This window comes from Spermophilus citellus (assembly GCF_964194105.1).
Source record: "Spermophilus citellus genome assembly, chromosome: 10".
Lineage (NCBI taxonomy): Eukaryota > Metazoa > Chordata > Mammalia > Rodentia > Sciuridae > Spermophilus > Spermophilus citellus.
In genome coordinates, this window is record NC_138197.1 from 63,862,466 (window position 1) to 63,886,488 (window position 24,023).

Sequence of the window (24,023 nt, forward strand, 5' to 3'; positions counted from 1 at the left end):
TAAAAGTACAATATTGTTCCAACTGGAAAGCTAATCTATATGACCAATACCCAATAGTGGTTGCTAGGTACTAAATGATAAGTATTTATTGAAAAGAATGAGCATTCTGTTTCTTCCTTTTAGTGTAAACTGGAAAGCTGAAATATATTTTATAGAAAAGTGTAATTTTGATAAGAAAAACAAGAATAAAACCACCAGGGTGTGATGTAAGGCCATATGAATAATGTGACAAATGGAATGCAATTAATCTAGGTAATATCTGAAAATATTTAATCATACACAAATTATAAAAATGTCCAAGTACTTCAGGTAAAATTTCTAAAATAATTTTCCTGCATTGAATGGCTAATATGAAGCAGAACTAGCTAAATATTTGGCACATATTAATGAACGTTAACTATTTTAGCATATTCATTCACACACATTAAGCATTTCTATATAATGCATTAGCTACTAAAATAAATGACTATATTTTCTGCCTTTAAAGTCTATTAATGAGATAGAAATGTAGACAAGTAACTTCAATTCAATATATAATGAAAGCATTATATATTGCATAGTAGAAGAGCAAAGGCCTGATCAACACTGACCCGAGAAGATTGGCAAAAGGAAAAAAAGCTCAAAATAGATCATGAAGAATAGGTCAGAATTTGAAATAAAAGACATTCTAGACAGAGAGAAGAGCAAATACAAATTTAAATAATTATGAAGACTAAAGGAAATCTGTGATTGAATCAAATAAATGTTCCAGAATTTTTCTTTATCACCTGCTCCTTTGTCACTGCCTTTTTTGTTTAATGGCCTCCAGATCACTAATTCATCTCAGCCCCATCATTAGAATCATTTTGGTCTCCTTCTCTTACAGTGCAAATTCTAATGGGTCAGTGTTGAGAGCCACAGCCAAAGAGACCCCAGCAAACTTCCAACTGCCAGCCAATTGGCTCCTCTGTGGTGCTGCTCATTGGGCTGTTTCCCCGCCCTTTCAGACCATGGAGCTGCTCATTGGGGGACTCTTTTGGCTCCGCCCACACAACCCAGCCAATCGGCCTCAAGAGCGGGAGGAGTAGGGGTTGAGAGGCTGGCAGGAAGAGCTGGTGGTGGCAGTTGGGCTCTGAGGGAATTCCTGAAGAGCTCCTATGGTGCAGCTGTGTGTTCTAAGAATAAAGTTCGTTTCTGCTTGACAAGTGGCTCATGAATTGTGTCCAGCCAGAATGCGGCAGGTCAGTTGCAAGATTGTCCCCTTCAGCACTACTCTTTGTTATAATGGGGCTTTTTAAGGATTGTGGGATGTTTAGCAACAACCTTGGTCTCTATCCATTCTTGGCTAGTACCATGCTTCTCTCATGTTCCGATTGGCTATGAAAACAAAAACACCTCCAAACATTGCCAAATGACAAAACTACCCCACAGTTGAGAAAGAACAACTGTTTAAAATAATTCACCTTCCATGGATACCTATTCTTATTCACTACAATATTACTCAGGTAACCTTTCTCCCTCAGGTAGACTACAACAGTGGTTCTCAGTGATTCACTGCCTTCTCTGTAGCTTGCACAATGTTGCTGAGGAGAGATGTGCCTCCTATCACACAGAACTATCCTGCAATATACAGTTAAAGCATCCACAACTTTACAATATATTTAAGGCTCATGGTTTAAGAGGTTTCAGTCCATGGATGGATGGTTCCACTACTCTAGGCCTGAGGTAAGGAAGAACATCATAGCAGAGGAGGAATGCATCACCACCAGGATGCTGAGAGGCTAAGCTTGGCTTGCCAGGGACAAAATAAATACCCCCAAAATTATGCCTCCCAGTGATCTCCCTCCTCCAGCCACACTCTCTACCTGTTTCCAATTATCACCCAGTTAACCCATTTGAGTGGATCAATGCACCAATTAGATTAAGGCTCTAAAAACACAATCACTTTACCTCTAAACATTCTTGCATTGTTTCTCATATGAGTTTTAAGGACATCTCATATCTAAACTATAACAAAAGCCTTCCCCAGCACAGACCTCAACAACTCCCTTAACACCTCCTTCCTCAAAGTTCACATAGAACTTTTTATACACTCTTTTAACAGCGCTTAATAATTTTATATAAGTGGAAGAAACGATTTTTAGTAGAGGGGGTGGAGAGAGAGAAGGGGAGGGGAGGGGAGGGGAGGGGAGGGGGGATAGTGGAGAATGGGATAGACAGCAGAATACATCAGTCACTAGAAAGGCAATTTGTAAATCAATGGAAATGTAACTGATGTGACACAGCAATCTGTATACGGGGTAAAAATGGGAGTTCATAACCCACTTGAATCAATCTGTGAAATATGGTATATTAAGAACTATGTAATGTTTTGAACAACCAACAATAAAATATTATTAAAAAAAAAAAAAAAAAAAAACAGCGCTTAATAGATTGTGTCTTAAGTGTTTATGTGCATGGTGTCACTGCTCTGATAATGTCAAACATAAGTGGACAAGGGCACTTTGAAACCCATCAACATTTGCTACCTCACCATTATTTCCCCAAACTACTCCCAGTTAGTAACCAAATGTGACAGGAATACCAAATAGACTTATTTTGAGGAGGTATGAGATTTTTCTCCCAGCCATATCTGGCTCAAGGGCTTTGCTGGATCGCTTGTACTTCCAAGTGGCCTAGGGAGTTTCTACCCAACATTTTCATCCTCTGGCTTCACCTGTTTCACACTTACATGCCCCTATCCCCAAGTCTCCCCTTAGTTTCTCTAGCACAGGCACTTCCATTGAACAAAACTCCATCTTTACATTTGCTTCTTGAAAACATGAACCACAATACTCTAGAATGTTGAAAGTAGATGTATAGGAAATTCTCTCTACTGTTGTTTGATCAAATATTTGAGCAAGCACATGAATAACTAAAACCATTACGAGTTTTTACAACAAAATATAAATGAAGAATGGCATATGTAATTATCTGGGACTATATTAATTCTGAGAAAGTAGGAAGTTTGAAAACTGATAAAACTTAATTTTTCCAGAGCAGACAAAAAATAGTACAGACACCATTGATACTTTCCATACTTTTATTTCCTGTCTGAACAAGAAATTACTAGAGAAACTCAATAATCAGTCATCCAAGAGCAGGAGAGCCTGACAGGCTGCAGAATGGTTCCTATGTGAAACTTCAAATAAGTTTCACATAGCCACTGCAAGCTGCTCTCTGAGAAAACTGTATAAGCCAGATGCAGTTTCTGGTTTTATGACATCTGGAAACTGTTTCCTTCAACCAAAAAGACTGCATTGCTTCAAATCCCACCAAGAAATAGTGAAGTTAGCTGACTAGGTGGTCAAGTTAGTCCCTGCGGGACTTTGGAAGAAGGGAACCCCTAGGTAATATGAGAAGAGAGCTACCAGTGACAGAGGGATTGTCAGGAATAACCTCTGGAAAATTTATGCATCACATCCTGGAAAGTACATGACAATAACACTGCAATTTACTAAATATTGACCCCAACTCTGGCAAGAGCATTTGTCAATGTTATATATGTTTACAGTTGAATATAGGAATATTAAAGTCCTGATAACTATACATTCTATCAATTGGTTAATAATGGTGTTTGATTAGCTATTACACTACTCATAGATAATTTTAAGATCCAGCTTCATTTTCATATCTACCATAGATTTTGAAGATGTATAAATAAATCTCTGTTCAGAAAAATGTATATCATAACATAAATAAATACTCATAGTTGTGGGAAAGAACAACTATAGAGAAGGAAAGATGAGGAAAGCAGGAGTTACACATGTTAAACAAAGAAAATTTCTGGTAGACTCAGCCCCTTCTGGTTGTTGTGCCCAACACTTGGGAAGAAAACTAAACAACAGTAGTTATGGTTCAGTGATTCAGTAAAAGAGAAAACGTGTAAATACAAAGACTTCAAAAAGTGACAAGAGTAAGGATAAAATATAGAAATTGAAAAAAAAATTAGTTCACATGTTTTAGGTCAATTCAACATTGTCAGTTTGAACAAATGATTGGACAGAGATAATATTTTGAAAGTATTGATCTGAATTTTTGTTCCTTTCCTTTAAAAGTCACATTCCCCAGCAGCCACCAGAGGATGGAAGGGTAGATGCTACCCCAAATGGGAAGATGGAAAAGTGATAGGTTAACTAAAAAAAATACAAAAGAGTCCTCCATAGAGTTTATGAGGAAAAAGGCAAGAGAAGCCAAAGAAAGAAATGGTAAGATGTCTGTGTGCTAATGTCTCTTATGTAGGTTAAAATTCCAGAATCAGAAGGCATATTAGATTGTTGAAATAGATGGCCAAGAGAAGTGCTCTAGCATGCTTAATATGTAGGACTCAAAAGAGATCTTCTGAAACAGTTCTCCCCACACAGAGAAACTGGAGGTGTAAAAGAGTTTGGCAAAGGGAAAATTCAAGCTATTATTTATGGCATTAACTCTCAAATGCCATAGAAGGCTTCATGCCCTCAGGGAGATCTGGAAGATTACCATAGCACCACCAAACTAGCTTAACTGGAGAAGGTACTGCACCAGGAATAAAGTAACCCTGTGTCTTAGGACTGTACAATGCATCAGCCTGACAAGAAATCAAACTGGCATTACAGCCAGAACTCGGCAAACAAGACCAGGGAGCTGTAACTGAGCAAGAAAGGGAAGGCCATTAATTTCTCAGGCCCAGAATTCAGTTGCTGGTACCAGAAAGGTTCAAACTGAAGGATATCACCAGGAACTTGAAGAACAAAACAGTACAATTTCCTCGCCTTTCTCCCAAATAATACAAATATCTCAGAACATTTTATGGCCCTGTATATGGTCAGTTGTCATCAATGACCAATGTATGCTTGAATCAACAGTGTATAATATACATTGAGCCAGGCTCAATATCTCACGCCTGTAATCCCAACATCTCAGGAGACTGAAGCAGGAGGATCACAAGTTCAAAGCCAACCTCAGCAACTTAGTGAAGCCCTAAGTAACTTAGTGGGACCCTGTCTCTAAATAAAAAGAGAATGAGCTGGGGATGTGACTCTGTGGTTAAGCACTGGGTTTGGTACTGGGTTGAATCCCCAGTACCAAAAGAAAATAAAACCAACTACAACAAAAGAAAACCAAAAATAACCAAAAAAAAAGCAAGAAAAAATAACATCAAATGCTCATTTCAACATATTCAGGAAAACATTTAATACAATGCAACATCACAATTTGAAGCAAAACTAAAGCAAAGCAAAAAGTAATTAGAGAAAGAAGAGATTTCTAAGTTAATAAGACAACTCCAAAAGTCCCTCAGCAAACTGCAAACAGTGTCTAATGGATTAACATTGGTCAAGCTAGATCATTATTAAGTACACAAGGAAACAAGGTAAGTTAGGAAGTGAGGAACAGGACCAGAAGGTTGGTATTATTTAGTTCTTAGAGTTTATATCAACATCTATCTACAAACACCAGGCCCAGGCTGTGGGTACCACAATTTTATCCAGATATAAAGATTAAAGACTAATCTGAGACTAAAAAGAAGAATCTGATATAATGTTAAATCGATTCTAAAATCTGCCAAAAGTTCTTCTCTTTGATGAAACTATTCATCTAAAGAAAGTTAATGTTAGATCAGGTTAGAAATATTCACAATTACAAATAAGTAGTAATTAAGTGTTTTAGTGCTAATATCAGAAATAGAAAAACTCAAAGAAATGCCACTAAAGTAATTCTAATAATTCAGACTTAAAATTGGTTATGATCACACTACTGAAAAGTTATCTACTTAGATCTTGATACCTCTCATTACTTATTATATCATTGGAAAATTTTTATCTTTTTATAGGTATGCAATTAATTTTTAAATATTAAATTTAAAAAAACTGAAAGTATCACTAAATTTATCAAAAGCAAATAGCATTTAAATACAGGATTAATAATCCAGGATGATGACTTAGGCAACTATATCTAAACTGGCACAGTGACAAGAAAAGATGAATTCTAAAAGGGAATATGGAAAAAATAATCTGAATTACACCAATATTATGAATCAAAATGAGCAAAAACATCATTCCTAATACTGTTTTCCATCTGGACTGTTTTTCCCAAAAGTTCTAAAATACTGAATCAAGAAAATATATTGACCATGACAAATTTGCAGTAGTAAATCTAGATTTTCCAAACTAAACATTATTTTAAAAGGCTGTAGAAAAGAGAATTTTTTCCTTTGAAGTATAATTGACTGTGTAAATATTAGAGTATGTTTCTGCCATTCTGATGTTGCAGATATTTTACATTTATCTACAGCAGAAAGGAAGGAAATTGTTCAAGTCATTTTGTGTAAATACAACTCAAGATAATAGCTTGAAAAAGAGCAAAGAATCCAAATTTACTTAGTAGTGGCCAACACTCACCCAAGAAGACATCTTAAACCTGCAAGGAAGTTATTCATTTGGCTTGGAGAGACCTTTTATTAATTTTTTATTCATTCACATAATAAATAGTGAAGATATTCTAAAAATATCTTTGAATACCTTTCTAAAAGTATGGTTGATTGGTTTGTTGATTGGTTTTTGCTTAAAAATATTGACAGTATTTGAGAACACTAGAACCCTTTAACCAAATTCTTAGTTCTTTTTAAAAAAAATATTTATTTTTTAGAAGTAGCTGGACATAATACCTTTGTTTTATTTTTATGGGGTGCTAAGGATCGAACCCAGGGCCTCCCATGTGCTGGACGATGGCTCTACCACTGAGCCACAATCCCAGCCCCCTTAGTTCTTGATTCTTCTTGAACATACATTTTTCAAAGGAGTCACTGATGAAGTGAGCTAAGATCTGTTTTAGAGTAAACGTCCTTAACCTGGGGTTCCAAGAAACTGGATGGAAAAAAAAAATTACGGCTTAATTCTCACTAACCTCTGATAGCTGAACATTTCTTCCAATTATGACTATAAGTGAAATCACAGACATTGTGGCTTTGTTAACAATAAATTGACACTTTCATATTACATTAGAGTTCATGTAGCTATCTGAATTGCTTACATTCATCAACCACAAAAGTACAGTAGTAAATAGACTAATAGATTTTATTATTTAATGTGTTAATAAGCAAGTATATGTTACTATATCACAAATTGGCTTTGTAATATTTTGACTAATGAATTTAATTGACTTTCTTTTTAATATTATGTATGTTATGTTGTATGTTTAAAATAATTACTGAAAAGAGGTTCTAGGCTTAAGCAGACTGCTTATGTTCACAGGGAAAAAGTTGAGAATATGTTTTAATGGGAGAGAAACAAATCAAATAGTTGAATATTTTATTTCATTTCCTTTCTCCTCATTAAAGTTTTAAAACTATCTTAGTCCTTTATTCTTCTAACACTAATGATCACTTCTCATTTGCAGGATGCAGGTCTTTTTAGATCACTTGAACCTTGCAGGTACAATGCATTTTAAATAGATTCTACCTCCTCCCTGTTCTGTACTTCACAGATGAATGGTCATCCCTATACTATCAACCAAACAAAGTTCTTTTCAAACCTTGCCAGTGTGAACCTTTTCATTCCACACATATTCATTCTCTTATCATTCTACATTCCAGTTATTTTACCAAATTCAAGTAAATGTAGAGGGTTCTGCCTCAGCAGGTGACCAGGTATGGGTGCATTAAAACAAAATAGCCAGCCCTGCTGTTGGAAATCAGACTCCACTTATAGCACAACCCCCACAAGCCACACTACTTGAGGCCTATCACCACTCCATCTTCTGACACTTGTAGTAAAGATGCTCTCTCAGCTTTGCTCAGAGGCGTGATTTTACCTGCTCATCCTGGCATTAAAGCCTTCCAAACTCCTCTCCCCAACGGAGTGGCCTTTAGCTTGGCTTTATCTATATGTTAATTCCTCGGGTGGCCCCCCATGAACTCCTAAATCATCAAACGTCAACTCAAAACCCCACTGCCCGGCTCGCAGGAAAATGCCCAGGGCTCAGAGCAAGCTTACCAGCCCTCCACATAAGCTGAAGACCGCTGTTTGATCCTCCCGCGCGTTGACCTGACCGCGGTAGAAGCAGTGGCGCAAGTCTGGGGGCGCAGCGCTGTGCTCCTGTGCGCCGCGCGCGGGGGTTCCCAAGTGCACTTCGGTGTAACCCGCAGCAAGGAAGGTCGAGTCCGCGCTCAGGTTCAGCTGGAAGAGCTGCCCGTAGGCGCTGATGCGGTAGTGGGTCCTGAACGGAGTGGGTTCCAGAGCCTCAAAGCTGCGTTTCTTCCGGCTGAAGTGGCGGCTCTGAGGGAACACTTCACCGAACTCATTGACCCGCGCCGGGGTCACCACTTCGTAGGAGGCTAGTGTTTTCACCAGAGCTTCTGCAGCCACAGCGATATAGCCATTGAAACCTCATGCGCCCCCAACCCCAAATTTCTTCAACCAGTCATCTCCGCTAAAAGTCTCAAGATCCTGGTACACCCAGGGTCGGGAGAGTTGCACTCAAGCAGGCGATAGCGTACACACCCACACCCTCAAGCGCCTGTTGAGACTGTTCGTGATCTGCTTTCCCACATCCCAATTTGTTCTAAGCAAAGACTTTGCCACTTATTGCCCTGGGCAGCCCACCTCCTTCCCCGATCCCTCTTGGCTTCTCTGCCGCCACCCACTAGTGCCCCCCGGGTTCCAGCGCCACCCTGCCCCACGCGCCCCAGCCGCGTGGTCAGGGGAATTAGATGTGTCCCCAGTGCGCGCGATTCCTCGAAATCCGGTGCTACCAAGATCTCTCGGGATGCTTAGGACTAAACGGTCCTGGGGTCCCAGGATTTCCTGTAGCTCCAGCGTCCCTCAACCCACAGAGTTGCTCGCCCCCTCCATACTCCTGTCCCACTCTGGCCTCGGCCCCCATTGCTGCTGAAGTGCCCCCACGGTAACCTTACCTTGTCTGGGGTGGAAATGAACTTCCCAAGACCTGGTGATGAAGAGCGAGAGCTGGTAGAGCAGCCCGGTCAGCCACTTGGCCACCCGCATGGTTCCACCCAGGGGATCCCAACCAGGGAGACCAACCGGAGCCACAGGCCGCCCAGCCGGCTTTCCCCTGCGCTCCGCTGCTTCTCCTCCCTCGCGCCCTCCGCTCTCCCGCCGGCCGCCCCGGCGCCTCAGCAGCCTCCCGAGAAGTAGCCCGGGCCCCGCGCCGGCCAGTCTAGCCACACCGCCAGCCTCTTCTCCCTGAGCCGCAGCTTCATCGCACTGCAGCCCCACAGCCCCTGGCTCCCTCTTGGCAGCTTTGCTCCCTTTCTGCGCCCACACCGCGCTCAGAATCCCTCTCCTTAAGTCCAGCTCAGCGCGGGGAAGCTACTCGACCTAGCAGGAACCGTGGCAATATAGCCTCCTCCAGCCAGGCAAGCGCCGGGGTAGAGCCCGCCCCTAGGGGTTGGCCTGGCCAATCAGTGTGAGACGCGGTCCGCTCCCCCTCCTCCCCAGCTCCCCCAGCCCCACTAGGACTGAGATCCTCTAGAGCTACTGCTCATACTGAGGCTAGAAGAGTGATGCAGGAGGCATCACAATATCTTATCAGAAATTACACAGGGCTGTAGTAACAAAAGCAGTATGGTATTGGCATCAAAATAGACATGAAGACCAGCTGAACAGAATAGAAGACACAGAGACAAGCCCATATACTTAGCCATCTGAGACTCCACAAATGTGCCAAAAATATACATTGAAGAAAAGATAGCTTTTTAAACAAATGATGCTGGGGAAACTGGATAGCCATATGTAAAATAATGAAATGAAATTGCAAATGGATTTCAAAAAATAATGCTATATGCATATATAAATATACCAGAGGGAATTTCACCTTTATCTAAAGTAAAGAGAATCAATCAAAAATGAATAAATAGATGAGCAAAAGGAAGACCAGTAGAGGAAAGAGATTCAGAGGAGGAAGGAAAGGAGAGAAAAAAGTGATAACTTGAACTGAAAATGAATTCTACACATGTATGATTTTGTCAGGTTGAACCCAACTATTATATGTAACTATATTATCCTAATGAAAGAGAGAGAGAGAGAGAGAGAGAGAGAGAGAGAGAGAGAGAGATGGAGGAGAGATATTGCTGTGAGCATGTAATGTGATGGGCAGCAAGAGGCTTGCCTGGACAAAACCCTGAACTTAAAAACCTCAGCATGATACAAGCATCCAGAGAGATGAGAGGTGCTGGCAAGTATTAGGTAAGTATTAGATTGAAAGTTTTTCTACTCCTAATATTTCACAGTAATTTTAGACTCTTTAAACAAAAAAAAATAAAATAAAATAAATAAGCTATACTAGAAAGTTCTGGTAGGTAGAGGAAGCCACCAGTGGAGCTTGGTGACCAGGCCTCATTTTCAAGAGACTCTGTGTATGCCAGGAGTCTCTGGACTTAAAGAGTTATGGGGGTGGGAGGAGGAAAGAAGCTGAGTTTGCAATAAATAAGTACCTCTGAATGAAATTCATGAAAAGGATTTAGTCTCCAAAATTCCAGCTAGACTTGTTTTTATTTCCTTCTAAATACTCTTGTGTGTGTGTGTGTGTGCTTAATTTTGTATAAAGCCCTCCTCAAATTTATATAAACAATAAGATCTACAAAATTATTTACCCCTGCCTAGAGGTCATTATTTTTTAGTTTCTCCTGGTCATTCCACAGTATTCAAATACCCCAATGAGTCCTGGTATCCACATTCATTCTCCTCAACAATTATTGTAGCTCTGAATCCAGTTTTGTGGACAGCTGTCAAATTGAATAAACCTCAGTGGAAGGAAAAAGCAATCATAATTTCAGTACAAGTTGCCCTTGTTCTAAATCCACCTGATTGACTTACAGATTCAATAATTACTTCTCTCTATAACCAGAATGAAAACAAAAAGAGAAGCAGTGGTCAGAGTGGCTTGAAATCCAGTCAATGGAGACAAATAATATGAGAGGAAAAAGTAAAGGAATAAATGGGTAAATCTTCCAAAGAGAATGGAATGCACTCTAATTTAGAACTTGGTTACCCCATCTTCCTCTATGCTCTTTTTTTTATTGATTATTTAAAGCATTACATAGCTCATGATATATCATCTTTCATACATTTGACTCAAATTGTGTTTTGAACTCCCATTTTCACTCCAAATACAGATTGCAGAATCACATCTGTTACATATTCACATTTTTACATAATGCCATATTAGTGACTGTTGTATTCTGCTACCTTTAATTCTGGTGTCTTTGGATTGACATCTGATGACATGCCTCTTTACTTTTATGTGGTATTCTTGGTCCATTTGTTGTTCACCACAAAGGTGGATCAATCTTTTTCAGAGACGGAGAGTTTAATCTTACATCTCCCAAGGAAATCACCATGCTTGGCCATGGTAATTCTTTCACAATTGCTACCCTCCCTTTGTACCCCTTTCTCACAAATACCATTTCATTCATCAGAGAACGTTAGACTGCTGGTGGAGGTTTTTTTCCCACTAAGTTAAGCTTACTGTTGCTTTACACAGAACAAAAAATTGATTTTTCTTACACCTGTCTATTCAGTATATTATAATTTGGTCATTTTAATTATATTGCAATTCTGAATGCATCTTTACATTAGGAGCCAGGCTTTTCCTCCTACAAATAACAGAAAACAGAACTGCACCTGTTTAATTGGCTGTCTGACTGCTGACTACAGACAAAGCAGATATTTCATTTCCATCACTGAATGTTTGTCATTCAAACAGTATTTTCAAGGGAGCATTTGATTTTTTTAAGAATGGGAGGACAATGTGTATGCTCTTTGTCATTATAGTCTTTAAAGTGTTCAGCAAAGAGTATTATTTTCCTAATTTTTTAGAAAATTAATGTTATATTTTATATAGTATATAAGTAACTAAGTTGAATTTCTTCCAATCCTTTCATATTCAAATGCTTTCCAATGTATTAGACTATTAATATTATATTCCTTCCCTATTAATGAAAATGTCATGAATAAACTAATCTATGATTATTTAAATCAAGCTGTTTCCTCATATTGTGCATTAATTAGAGGTACCACTCATGGAATTCTCTGCCATACTAGGCATACTATAGCAGACTTTAGAAAGGTTACCTTATTTAATTTACCTATTACCCCCATGAGAAATTAAGTAATTCACTATGGATCTTGTCTCATATTTCTTTGGTTTCAAATTCCATACTTTTCCATAGAATAAAGCTGAATAATTCATACCGGCTCAAAACAACAAATCAGAAAATGAAAGCCATATTTATATCAAATATAATTTTGTTTGACTTGTAATTTAGATAATTATCCTTATAAATACAGCAATGCAGCCAGGTTGACATGCTGAAAATATTTTCACTCTTGAGAAATATGAATATGCTTATTATTCTTGGGGGTTATATATACCTTGTTTTATAATTCTAATTCTGTAACCAGTATGTAAGTTGGACAATTTACCTAATGTAATCCTACTCTTTTCCATTGTAGAATAAAGAGATGGTAATTTATATAGTTTTTAAGATGATTTAAAAAGATAATACTGGTATTTGGCATAATACTGGACAAAATACGGTCATGCTGATTATTATTTTCATCATATTACTATAGGAATGTGAATGTTCAAACCAGAAGGAACAACTGCAGAAAATCTGGTTTTCTAATACTAGTAGTTAGAAATTGAGGGTGGCCATTTTCACAGTTTACCTCAGACTAAGAAATGCAAGACCTTCAGTACCAAAACTTGGAAAGTCTTGAGAAGATCGAAATGAATTGGTTGTCCAAATTCAGAGCTTATCAACCAAGGCAATATTGAGTTTTTGGGCTGAACGATTCTTTGCGATTTTGCCCTGCACATTGTAGGGTGTTTAACAGCATCCCTTGCCTGTACCACTAGCTGTCCAGTAGCATCCTACCCGTGTTGTGACAGCCAAAGTATTTGCAGACATTGCCAAGTGTCCCCAAGGGAAAAAATTGGCCTCATTTGAAAACTACTGCTATAGTGGGTGAGGATTGATAAATAGTAAATGCATAAAAGTGTGTTTGGCAGGATACCACATGGACACTGCTCCATTCTTAACTACAAATGACCAATTGCTTAGCAGAAAATCTTTATGTATTTTAGCAGGTGTGAAAATGATCAAATGATCATCAATGCAAGCAAAGCAAAGTAAGTTGTGGTCATTTTGTGGATATTTTAAGAGAATTACCATTATTTCCAGGTATGCAGAGAAGAATCAAACTTCTCTGCTCTAATACATATAACACTCTCTTCTAATTGTCTTTTGACTTCGCCACTTTCAACACTTCATTATCAAGGTCATGTGAGGAGGGATTAAGAAAAGTATTTGAGGCAATATCACCAGTACTAAAGGTATGGGCCCCATGGAATAGGAAACAATTAAAAATGTTCACTAAATATATAAATACTAGCATTGAATTTTTATAATCTAGTGATAACTAGGCAAATTACTATCCAATCTTTCCAGCTGTGTCTTTTAATTGAAATATTTACACCATTCACATTTAGCATAACTATTGATGTGGTTATGTTCAAGTTTATCATCTTGCTGTTTGTTTTTAATTTGTACTATAATACTTTGTTTCTTTTTCCTTTTTTCTATTTTCCCATCTTCTTTTAGATGGATATGTTTTATGATTCTATTTAATCTCCCTGTTATCTATAACTTTGTCTTTTGTTATATAAGTGGTTACCTTAGGATTTGTAGTGTACATCTTTATCTTGTTCACCTTCAAGTAAGAGTGTGCCAATTTGATTTCTTCCTTCCCAATTTTTGTTCTGTTGTTGTTATACATTTAACATTTACATGTTACCATTCCCAAATATTGTTGCTACTTCCATTAAATACTCATTTCCATCTTGTACAATTTCCCTTCTACCTGAAAGGCTTCCGTTACCATTTCTAATAGGGAAAGTCTGCTGGTAAGGAAATCTTTAAATTTCTGTGTCTTTAAAAGTCTCCATTTTACCTCTTTTTTTGAAGCCTGGTTTTCCCTTCAGGTATTATATGTTGGGAGTTGTAGTTTTTTTTTTTTTGTTGTTGTTGTTGGTTTATTTATTTTGTTTTGCTTTTAACGTTAAGTATTTAAAAGATGTTGCAGTGTGAATAGCACTGCATCAGGACAGTTCACCTTGTTCTGTAAATTTCTTTTGGTAAAGAGAGAGAGAGAGAACTCTCAGCTCATATAACAGTTATCATAAATAAGGAAGAAGCCATGTAGAGGAAATAAAAAAAATATTTAGAGAAGAGCAAGAAGGCTCAGCAGGAGCAGATATCATGTAGCAACAAGGAAATACATGCTTTCTGAAGTTGAGAGCTGACCCTGCTTTATGGAACACTATATTCCTTGTGTGGAACTTCAGAGATTGAGTATCTGATCAGGTAGTTAGAGGAAGTCAAATTTTGCTCGGAGATGCAGAGGAAGTAGGCTACACAAATAACAAAAAGTCAGAGCTTAGGATACAGTTTGCCTCTGTAACAGCTAAAAATGAGAGGCTAGAAGGCTGCTGCACACCTCTCAGTCCAATATCTATTTTCTGAAAATCACCAGTCATCAAGGAAAGGAAATAAAAACACAATGAGATACCACCACAAACCCAAAGCATGGACAAATTTTAAAAATGAAGAATGTCAAAAGGTGGGAAGGATATGGTGCAGCTGGAGCTCTCATCCTCTGGTGGTAGGGATGCAAATTGCTATAACTGCAATATATCTGAAAGTTGTGCATAAATTTTGTATGTAATTTGTAAGTATATCTTCACATCCATAAGTATAAGAAGTAACATATGTAATAATGTGTGCATCAAAACTATGTTTATAATAGCCTACACCTAAAACCTTATCAAAAAATATTAATTAGAGACAGAACTACACCCTACAGGAAAGGCTGGTATTGCATGATTCCATATCAGTGCAATATATAAAATTAACAGGCAAAACAACTTTATATTATTAGAAGTCAGGGTAGTGGCTAGTCCTTGGGTTAGAGAGAATAAGAGACTGGAGTAAAAGTGAGTGGGTTCTTAAGACTAGTAACCTGATCTTCCTTGATTTGGATTCCAGTTGTACAAGTGAGTTGTTATGCATCTGCCTCCCTTTGTTCATTTTTCTGCATAAGTGTTTAATACTATAATATTTTTTTAATTAAGGTATTTTAATATTAATAAAACACTCCTTTAATGGTGAAGTTGTGGCTCTGTGGTAGAGCACTTGCCTGGCATGTGTGAAGCCCTGGGTTTGAGCCTCAGTACCACATATAAATAGATAGATAGATAGATAGATAGATAGATAGAAGAAAAGATCCATTGACAACTAAAAAAATATTTTAAAAAATACTCCTTTAATATGTGAAAAGGCTTAAAAGAACTTCTGGTAATTAAATATTAAACTAATCTTTTGAGGTGAATATATATTTTCAGATATGATTTAATCTAATAATAGAATCTCCCAAGCCAAAAATATGAGAGAGACTCTGACAAAAATATGCCTTATGACTATTTATCAGTTACTTGTCCACATATTCAGTATTTCTTTCAAACATAAAAAAGAAAGAGGGTCATATATTTCTTACAAAGGAGTGTATTTTATTTAACTAAATTGATAACTACATGGTACATGCTTTTATTTAATTAAAATACTTTTATCTGCATTTTATTTAAGTACCATGAATTTTAAAAAAGAAAGAAAATAAGGAGGGAAAAGGGAAATCTAACTTCCCTTGTCTTTGAAGGATTCTTGAATCATTCATGAGATTTCTTTCTTATTTTTTTTACATTTTATCTTATTTAATTTTTTATTTTAGTATTATAGTTATACATAGTACTTGGTTTTATCCTGACAAAATCATAATTTTTTTAAATTAAGGTATTTTAATATTAATAAAACACATATAAAATCTTCTCTACTAGGTGTTTTGAAATATCCCATGGAATTTGTGTTCAGTTCAGGTTACCCTCTTTTCCTCTCTCTCCTCTTCCCTCCCCACATTCTCCTTCCTCTATTCTACTGCTCTTTCTTTTGCTAGTCTATTAATCTGTTTTACTGGTTCTCTCTACATATACATAAAGGTGAAATTCCTTGGGATATATTTATATATGCACATAGCATGGTTTTTTAAAAATTCATTCACAATTTCCTTCCCTTTTCTGTCCCTTCTTTTTCCCTCTCAATCTCCTTCTTCTACTCCACTAACCTTTCCCATATCTTTAGGATATTTGATCCTCCCCTCCTTTTTTCCTTTGTTTTGCACTACATTCTTCATATAAAAGAAAATATTCTACTTTATGAGCCTGGCTTATCTCACTTAGCATGATGTTTTTCGTCTCTATCCATTTATAAGCAAATGCCATAATTTCATTCTTCTTTATGGCTGTGTAAAACTCCATTGTGTTTTCTGTTTGGTTGACTTGTTTTTATTTTTGGTATCTTGTGATTTTTATATGTATTTTTCAAACTATATTTTATTACATTGATACATAGTAATTGTACACACTTACAGGTACAGTGTGACATTTTATTATATGTATGCAATGCACAGTGATCAAATCAGGGTAGTTAGCATGTCCGTCAACTCAGACATTTATTTGTGTGTGTGTGTGTGTGTGTGTGTGTGTGTGCTTTGGAAACATGAAAAATCTTCTCTACTAGGTGTTGTGAAATATTCCACTAGCTACTGTCATCCATAGTTTTCCTACTGTGCTATAGAACAAGTTATTTTTCCCACACAACTGCACCCTGGTACACAGAATCATTCTGTCTCCATCCCTCCTCTCATTCTTCATACCATCTGTTAACTGCCATCCTACTTTCAACTTTTATGAAAGCAACTTTTTAGATTGTACACACTAGTGAGATCATGCTGTCTTTATCTTTCTGTGCTTGGCTTGCTTCACTGGGCATAATGATTTCTAGTTCCATCTATGTTGTTGTAAATTATAGGATTTTATTCTTTATATAGCCAAATAGCATTCTACTCTATATATGTACCATGTATTCTTTATTCATCAGTTTATGGACATACAAGTTGTTTCCATTTCATGGTTAAGGCCAATGGTGCTACAAGAAACATGTGAGTGCAGATGACTCTTTGACACTGAGTTCATTTTCTTTGAATAGCTATACCCAATAGTGGAATTGTTTGATTGAATAATAGTTCTAGTTCTGAGCTTTATAGTTACATATGGTATTTGCGTTCATCCCAACAAAACTATACATGCATAGAATTCAATTTCAGTTCAAATCCCCCCTTTTTATCTCCCCCCTTTTCCCCTCCTGCCCTCTACTCTGCCCCGTTGTTCTTCCTCTACCCTGCTAGACTTCCTTTCACTACTCTATTTATTTTTATTTGATTGGTTCTTTTTACTTATACATAAAGGTGAAATTCCTCATGGTATATTTATATATGCATATAACATTATTTTTTAAGAATTCATTCCACATTGTTTTCCCTGTCCCATTCTTCCACTCTGCCTATCCATCTTCTTCTTGTACCCTACTGATTTCCCCTATATCTTTATGCTATCCTATCCTTTCCTTCCCCTTTCCTTTATTTTACTCTAGTTTCTACATATGGGAGAAAATATTCAACCCTTGATTTTTTTGACACTGGCTTATTTAGTTAGCATGATGTTCTCTATTTCCATCCATTTCCCACCAAATGCCATAATTTCATTCTTATTTATGACTGAGTAAAACCTCCATTTTGTTTATGTACCACAAATTCTTAATCCATTTATCTATTAACAAGCATCTGGGTTGATGTCATAATTTGCTTCTGTGATTGTGCTGTTCTAAACATGGAAGTGCGCTATTAGTATGTATAGTATGCTGATTTTAGTTCTTTTGGATAAATACAAACAAGTGGGTCATATGGTGGTTCCACTCCCTAATGCTTTCCAGAGTGGTTGCACCAATTTGCAGTCCCACTAGCAATGTATGATTGTACCTTTTCCCCCATGTCCTCACCAGCATTTATTATTGTTGTGTTCTTGATCATTGCCGTTCTGACTGGAGTGAGATGGAATCTTAATGTAGTTTTTATTTGCATTTCCCTAATTTCAACAGATGTTGAACACTTTTTCACATATTTGTTGGCCATTTTATTTTTGACATATTATACATACATGGAGTATAACTTATAGCAATGAAGATCCCGTTCTTGCGGCTGTACATGTTTTGGAGTTTTACTGGTCATGTATTCATATATGAACATAGAAAAGTTAGGTTTGATTCATTTTACTGTCTGCCATGACCTGCACAGCCAAACCCCAGAAATCAGAGATGGGCAATGGGGGATTAAGAAAGACACACAAACACCAATAAAGGGAAAGCTGGGACTGGGTGGGACACCGACCTCTGATGGAGGAACAGTGACCAAGAGCTAGCTCAGCAAATTTATTATATAGGGTCTCACAAACAGGAAGTTAAAACAATAGGGACATTTTTCTCTATGCTTTAAAAAATTACAGAACTTTCTATTGTTATTTTTGTCACAATTCCATAGTTGCAATGCTAGGAATATTGTGTTATTATCCTGCTGTACCCAGGAAGCCCATTGTCCAGAATTTGTGCAAAGCAATTGTGCTTGAAGTTTGCAGTGCTTGCAAGATATGATGGTTATCTTGTTCTGATCAGAATTCTCTATCCCTGGCAGCTGGTGTCTGAGTTTAAGGTCAAGACTGTAACTGTTTGATACTTTTGCACAGAACTTCCTCAGGCAGGGTTTTACCATACCATCTGGGCAATCTTGTCCTGCACCTTTGCACAGACAGTTCCCAGAACAAAGTGCAGCCACAGCTCCACAGCAAAGACCATGATCCAAGTCACTACTCTACACATTCTTTCTTTCTTATGCCCATCCTCCTTCCTTTCCCCCTTGTTCCTCTTTATCTAATGCAATGAACTTCTATTCTACACCACATACCAGAGAGAACATTGTGTGTTAGCATCCACATACCATAGAAAACATTTGGCCTTTGGTTTGGGGGGGACTGGCTTATTTCACTTAGCATTATAGTCTGAGTAATATTCCATTAATACATTTTCATTATCCCCTCATCTATTGAAGGGCACCTAGATTGGTTATTGTAAATTGAGCTGCTATGAACAGTGGTGTGGAAGCATCAGTATAGTACTATATAATACAGTATAGTACTGCTTTCCAGAGTGTTTGCACGAATTTGTAGTCCCACCAGCAATATATGAGTGTACCTTTCCCCCCTACATCCTCACAACATATATTGTTACTTGTATTCTTAATAATTGCTATTCTGACTAGAGTGAGATGGAATCTCTGTGCAGTTTTAATTTGCATTTCTCTAATTGCTAAAGATTTTGAGCATTTTTCATGTATTTATTGACCAATTGTATCTCTTCAGTGAAGTCCTTGTTCAGTTCCTCTGCCTATTTATTGATTGGGTTGTTGGAGTTTTTGGTATTAGGTTTTTTTAGTTCTTTGTAAAGTCATAATTATTCTAAGTGGAAAAAAATTGAAAGCATTCCCTCTAAAAAGTGAAACAAGACAAAGATGCCCTTTTTCACAACTTCTATTCAATATAGTCCTTGAAACCCTAGCCAAAACAATTAGACAAAAGAAATTAAAGGAATATAAATAAGAAAAGAGAACTCACACTATCCCTATTTGCTATGACATTTTTCTATATTTAGAAGACCCAAAACACTCCACCAGAAAGCTATAACTCATAAACAATTCAGAAAAATAGTAGTATATAAAATTAGCATGCATAAATCAATTGCATTCCTATACACCAATGATGAAGCAGTGTAAAGAGAAATTAGGAAAAATATCCTACTCACAATAGCCTCAAAAAAAAAAAAACATTGAAAACCTGGGAATCAATCTAACAAAAGTGGTGAAAGACCTCTACAATGAAAACTACAGAACACTAAAGAAATAAATTGAAGATGACCTTAGAAGATGAAGAAATCTCCTATGATCTTGAATAGACAGAATTAATTTTGTGGGGAGTTAAAATTTTTTATTCTTTATATATTCTGGCTATTAATGTCATCAGAGGAGCAACTGACAAAGATTCTCTTCCATCCTGTAGGCTCTGTCTTCATGCCTTTAGTTATTTTCTTTGCTGTGCAAAAGCTTTTTAATTTGATGGCATCCTACTTATTGATTTTTGGTTTTATTTCTTGTGCTTTAGAAGTCTTGTTAAGGAAGTCAGTGCTGCACCTATAATGATGGAGTGTTGACCCTGTGTTTTCTTCTAGGAGTTGCAAGGTTTCTGTCAAATTGCTAAGTCTTTCTTTAATACATTTTGATTGACTTTTGTGCAGAGTGGGAGATACAAGTCTAGTTTCATTCTTCTACATATGGTATCCAATTTTACTAGCATCATTTGTTAAAAAGGTTCTTTTTCTCCAACATATTATTGGCAAGTTTGTGGAGTCTCAGATGGCTAAATATGTGGGCTTGTCTCTGTGTCTTCTATTATGTTCTACTGGTCTTCATGTCTATTTTGATGTCAACATTATACTGCTTTTATTACTAAAATTCTGTAGCATAATTTCAGATCAGGTTTTGTGACGCTTCCTGCATTGCTTTTCTTTTTTCTATTAATTAATTTATTTATTTTAATTAGGTATGTATGACAGCAGAATGCATTTTGATTCATTGTACACAAGTGCAGCACAACTTTTCATTTCTCTGGTTGTACACGATGTAGCATCACACCATATGTGCAGTCATACATGTACCTAGGGTAATGAAGTCTATTTCATTCCACCATCTTTCCTGCCCCCATGTCCCCTCCTCAGCCCTCCCTCCCTTTTGCCCCATCAAAGTTCTTCCATTTTTCCTATGCCCCACCCCCATTATGGATCAGCATCCATTTATCAGAGAGAACATTCAGCCTTTGATTTTGTGGGATTGGCTTACTTCACTTAGCATGATATTCTACAACTCCATCCACTTACCTGCAAATGCCATAATTTTATTCTCTTTTAATGCTGAGTAAGATTCCATTGTGTATATATACCACAGTTTCTTTATCCATTTATCTATTGAAGGGCATCCAGCTTGCTTCCAGTGTGTAGCTATTGTGAACTGAGCTGCTATAAACATTGATGTGGCTGCATTACTATAGTATGCTGATTTTAAGTCCTTTGGGTATAGACAGAGGAGTGGGATAGCTGGGTCAAATGGTGGTTCCATTCCAAGTTTTCTAAGGAATCTCTATACTACCTTCCAGAGTGGTTGCACCAATTTGCAGTCCACAAGCAGTGTATGAGTGTGCCTTTCCTCCCACAATTTCGCCAACATTTATTGCTGTCTGTATTCTTAATAACTGCCATTCTGATTGGCATGAGATGAAATCTTAGAGTAGTTTTGATTTGCATTTCTCTAATTACTAAAAATGTTGAACATTTTTTTATATATTTGTATATCTTCTTCTAAGAAATGTCTGTTTAGCTCCTTAGCCCATTTATTGATTTGGTTGTTAAGCTTTTTAAGTTCTTTATATATCCTGGAGATTAGTGCTCTATCTTGTGTGCATGTGGCAAAAAATTTGCTCCCAAAATGTAGACTCTCTCTTCACCTCATTGTTTGTTTCTTTTGCTAAGAAGAAGCTTTTTAGTTTGAGTTCATCCCATTTATTAATTCTTGATTTTATTTCTTGCACTTTAGGAATCTTGTTAAGGAAGTTGGGGCCTAATCCTACATGATGAAGATTTGGGCCTACTTTTTCTTCTATTAAGTGCAGGGTCTCTGGTCTAGTTCCTAAGTCTTTGATCTACTTTGAGTTGAGTTTTATGCATGGTGAGAGACAGGGATTTTGTTTCATTTTGCTCTATATGAATTTCCAGTTCTTTCAGCGCCATTTGTTGAAGTGGCTGTCTTTTCTCCAATGATGTTTTTGGTGCCTTTGTCTAGTATGAGATGACTGTATTTATGTTAGCTTGTCTTTGTGTCTTCTATTCTGTATCATTGGTCTACAAGTCTATTTTGGTGCCAATACCATGCCATTTTTGTTATTATAGATTTCTAGTATAGTTTAAGGTCTGGTATTGTGATGCCTCCTGCTTTACTCTTCTTGCTAACGATTTGCTTTGGCTATTCTGGGTCTTTTATTTTTCCAAACGAATTTCATGATTGATTTTTCTATTTCTATAACCCTACTCATCAGAGTTAAAATATATACCCCAAAGCAAGACCTTAAAAACCCATCTCCTCAAGCCACACCCTACTTGCATACAGTTACATACAGTTAATTCCTATCAGAAGATTAATTCACTGAGTAAAGACTCTCATAACCCAGTCATTTCACCTCTAAACCCTCTTGCATTGCCTCACACATGAGCTTTTGGAGGATACCTAATATTTAAACCATAACAATCTTGTATCCTGCTAGTTTGCTGAACTCAACTGATAAGCTTTAGAAGACTTGTGGTGGAGTTTTTTTGGGTATTCTAGATATAGGATCATGTCATCAACAAACAAAGATATGGGCTGAGGATGTGGCTCAAGCAGTAGCACACTCACCTGGCATGCGCGGGGCGATGGGTTCGATCCTCAGCACCAGATAAAAAATAAAATATAATGATGCTGTGTCCACAGAAAACTAAAAAATAAATATTAAAAAAATCTCTCTCTCTCTTAAAAAAATAAACAGAGATAGTTTGATTTCTTTTCCTATTTGTATCACTTTAATTTTTCTTCTCTTGCCTCATTGCTCTGTCTAGTTTTAAGAAGTACATTGAATAGAAATGATGTGAGCAGAGGTTCTTGTCTTGTTCCTGCTGTTAGAGGAAATGCTTTCTGTTTTTCTCTCTTCGGTATGATGCTGGCTTTGGGTTTGTCATAAATAGCCTTTTTAATGTTGAGGTAAGTTCCTTCCATCCTTAGTTTCTCTAGAATTTTTAACATGAATGGGTGGTAGATTTTATCAGAGGCCTTTTCTCTTGAGATGATCATGTGATTCTACTTAAGTGGTGAATTACTTTTATTGATTTGTGTAACCTGAACCACACTTAAATCCCTAGGATGAAACCTACTTGTTCATGGTGCACTATCTTTGAATGTGGTTTACTAATATTTTATTAAGGATTTTTACATCTATGTTCATCAGGAATATTGGTCAGTAGTTTTCTCTGATTTGTCTCTGCCTGATTTGGTTATCAGGCTTATACTGGCTTCCTAGAATATATCTGGGAATGTTCCCTCCTTTGCAATTTCCTAGAATATTTTGAGAAAGACTGGCTCGTTCATCTTTGAAGGTCTGATAGAACTCAGTGCAGAATTCATCAGGTCCTGGGCTTTTCATTGTGGAAAGGCTTTTAATTGCTGCTTCAATTTTATTACTTGATATTTGTATCTTATTTTTTATATCTTCCTGCTTCAATTTGGGCAGGTCATATGTATCTAGAAATCTGCCAATGTCTTCTAGATTTCATTCACTAATTTTCTTTCAAACTAAATAATGCTAAGTTTACCCAGGAGAAGGTAGAGTCCTGATGGAGCTGATCATCATTTTTTCATCTTATTTAAAACTTGACCTTTTATACTCTACCACATATTAAGGCCTATAGCCTGTTCATTTTGCAAATATTATAGAGCTCTTATGTAGAATAATTTTTTTCTCACACAGTGAATTCATATTAAACATATAAACTGACTGTCTATAGAGTGACTGTAATACTCCATGAGAAGTTAAATATAATTGGAAGACTGCTTTACAAGGAAATAACTTTTTCTAAACATTTGCACAATTGATTCTGTTTACATGGTCTTTATATTGGAATGATGCAAAGCATAATGAACTGATGTGTCTTGCTTCTGAAAATTGATCTTTTAGCTAAGTATTTTCAAAAGTAATTCCTAGTAATTTATAGTCTAAGGTTCATATAAAATGTTTCCTTCTAGACAAACTATTAAAAAGTAGTATATTGTGGCCTGGGGTTGTGGCTCAGTGCTACAGTACTTGCTAGCACATGTGAGGAACTGAGTTTGATACTCAGTAGCACATAATAAGTAAGTAAATAAATAAAAAAATAAAAT

The 24,023-nt window shown here is 36.8% G+C and overlaps 1 protein-coding gene across 1 annotated transcript in view; it reads right to left on the minus strand.

Moving 5' to 3' along the window:
- The window catches only part of ADAMTS20 (ADAM metallopeptidase with thrombospondin type 1 motif 20), a 143,361-nt gene extending 134,043 nt beyond the window's left edge, over positions 1 to 9,318 (minus strand). The window contains exons 1-2 of the mRNA XM_081309281.1: positions 8,909 to 9,318; positions 7,989 to 8,350 (exon numbers count right to left, since the gene is read on the minus strand). Of these exons, the coding sequence (XP_081165407.1) occupies positions 7,989 to 8,350; positions 8,909 to 8,999 (453 nt within the window). The 5' untranslated portion in view covers positions 9,000 to 9,318. The remainder of the gene's footprint in view (positions 1 to 7,988; positions 8,351 to 8,908) is intronic.
- Between the last annotated feature and the right edge of the window lie 14,705 nt (positions 9,319 to 24,023).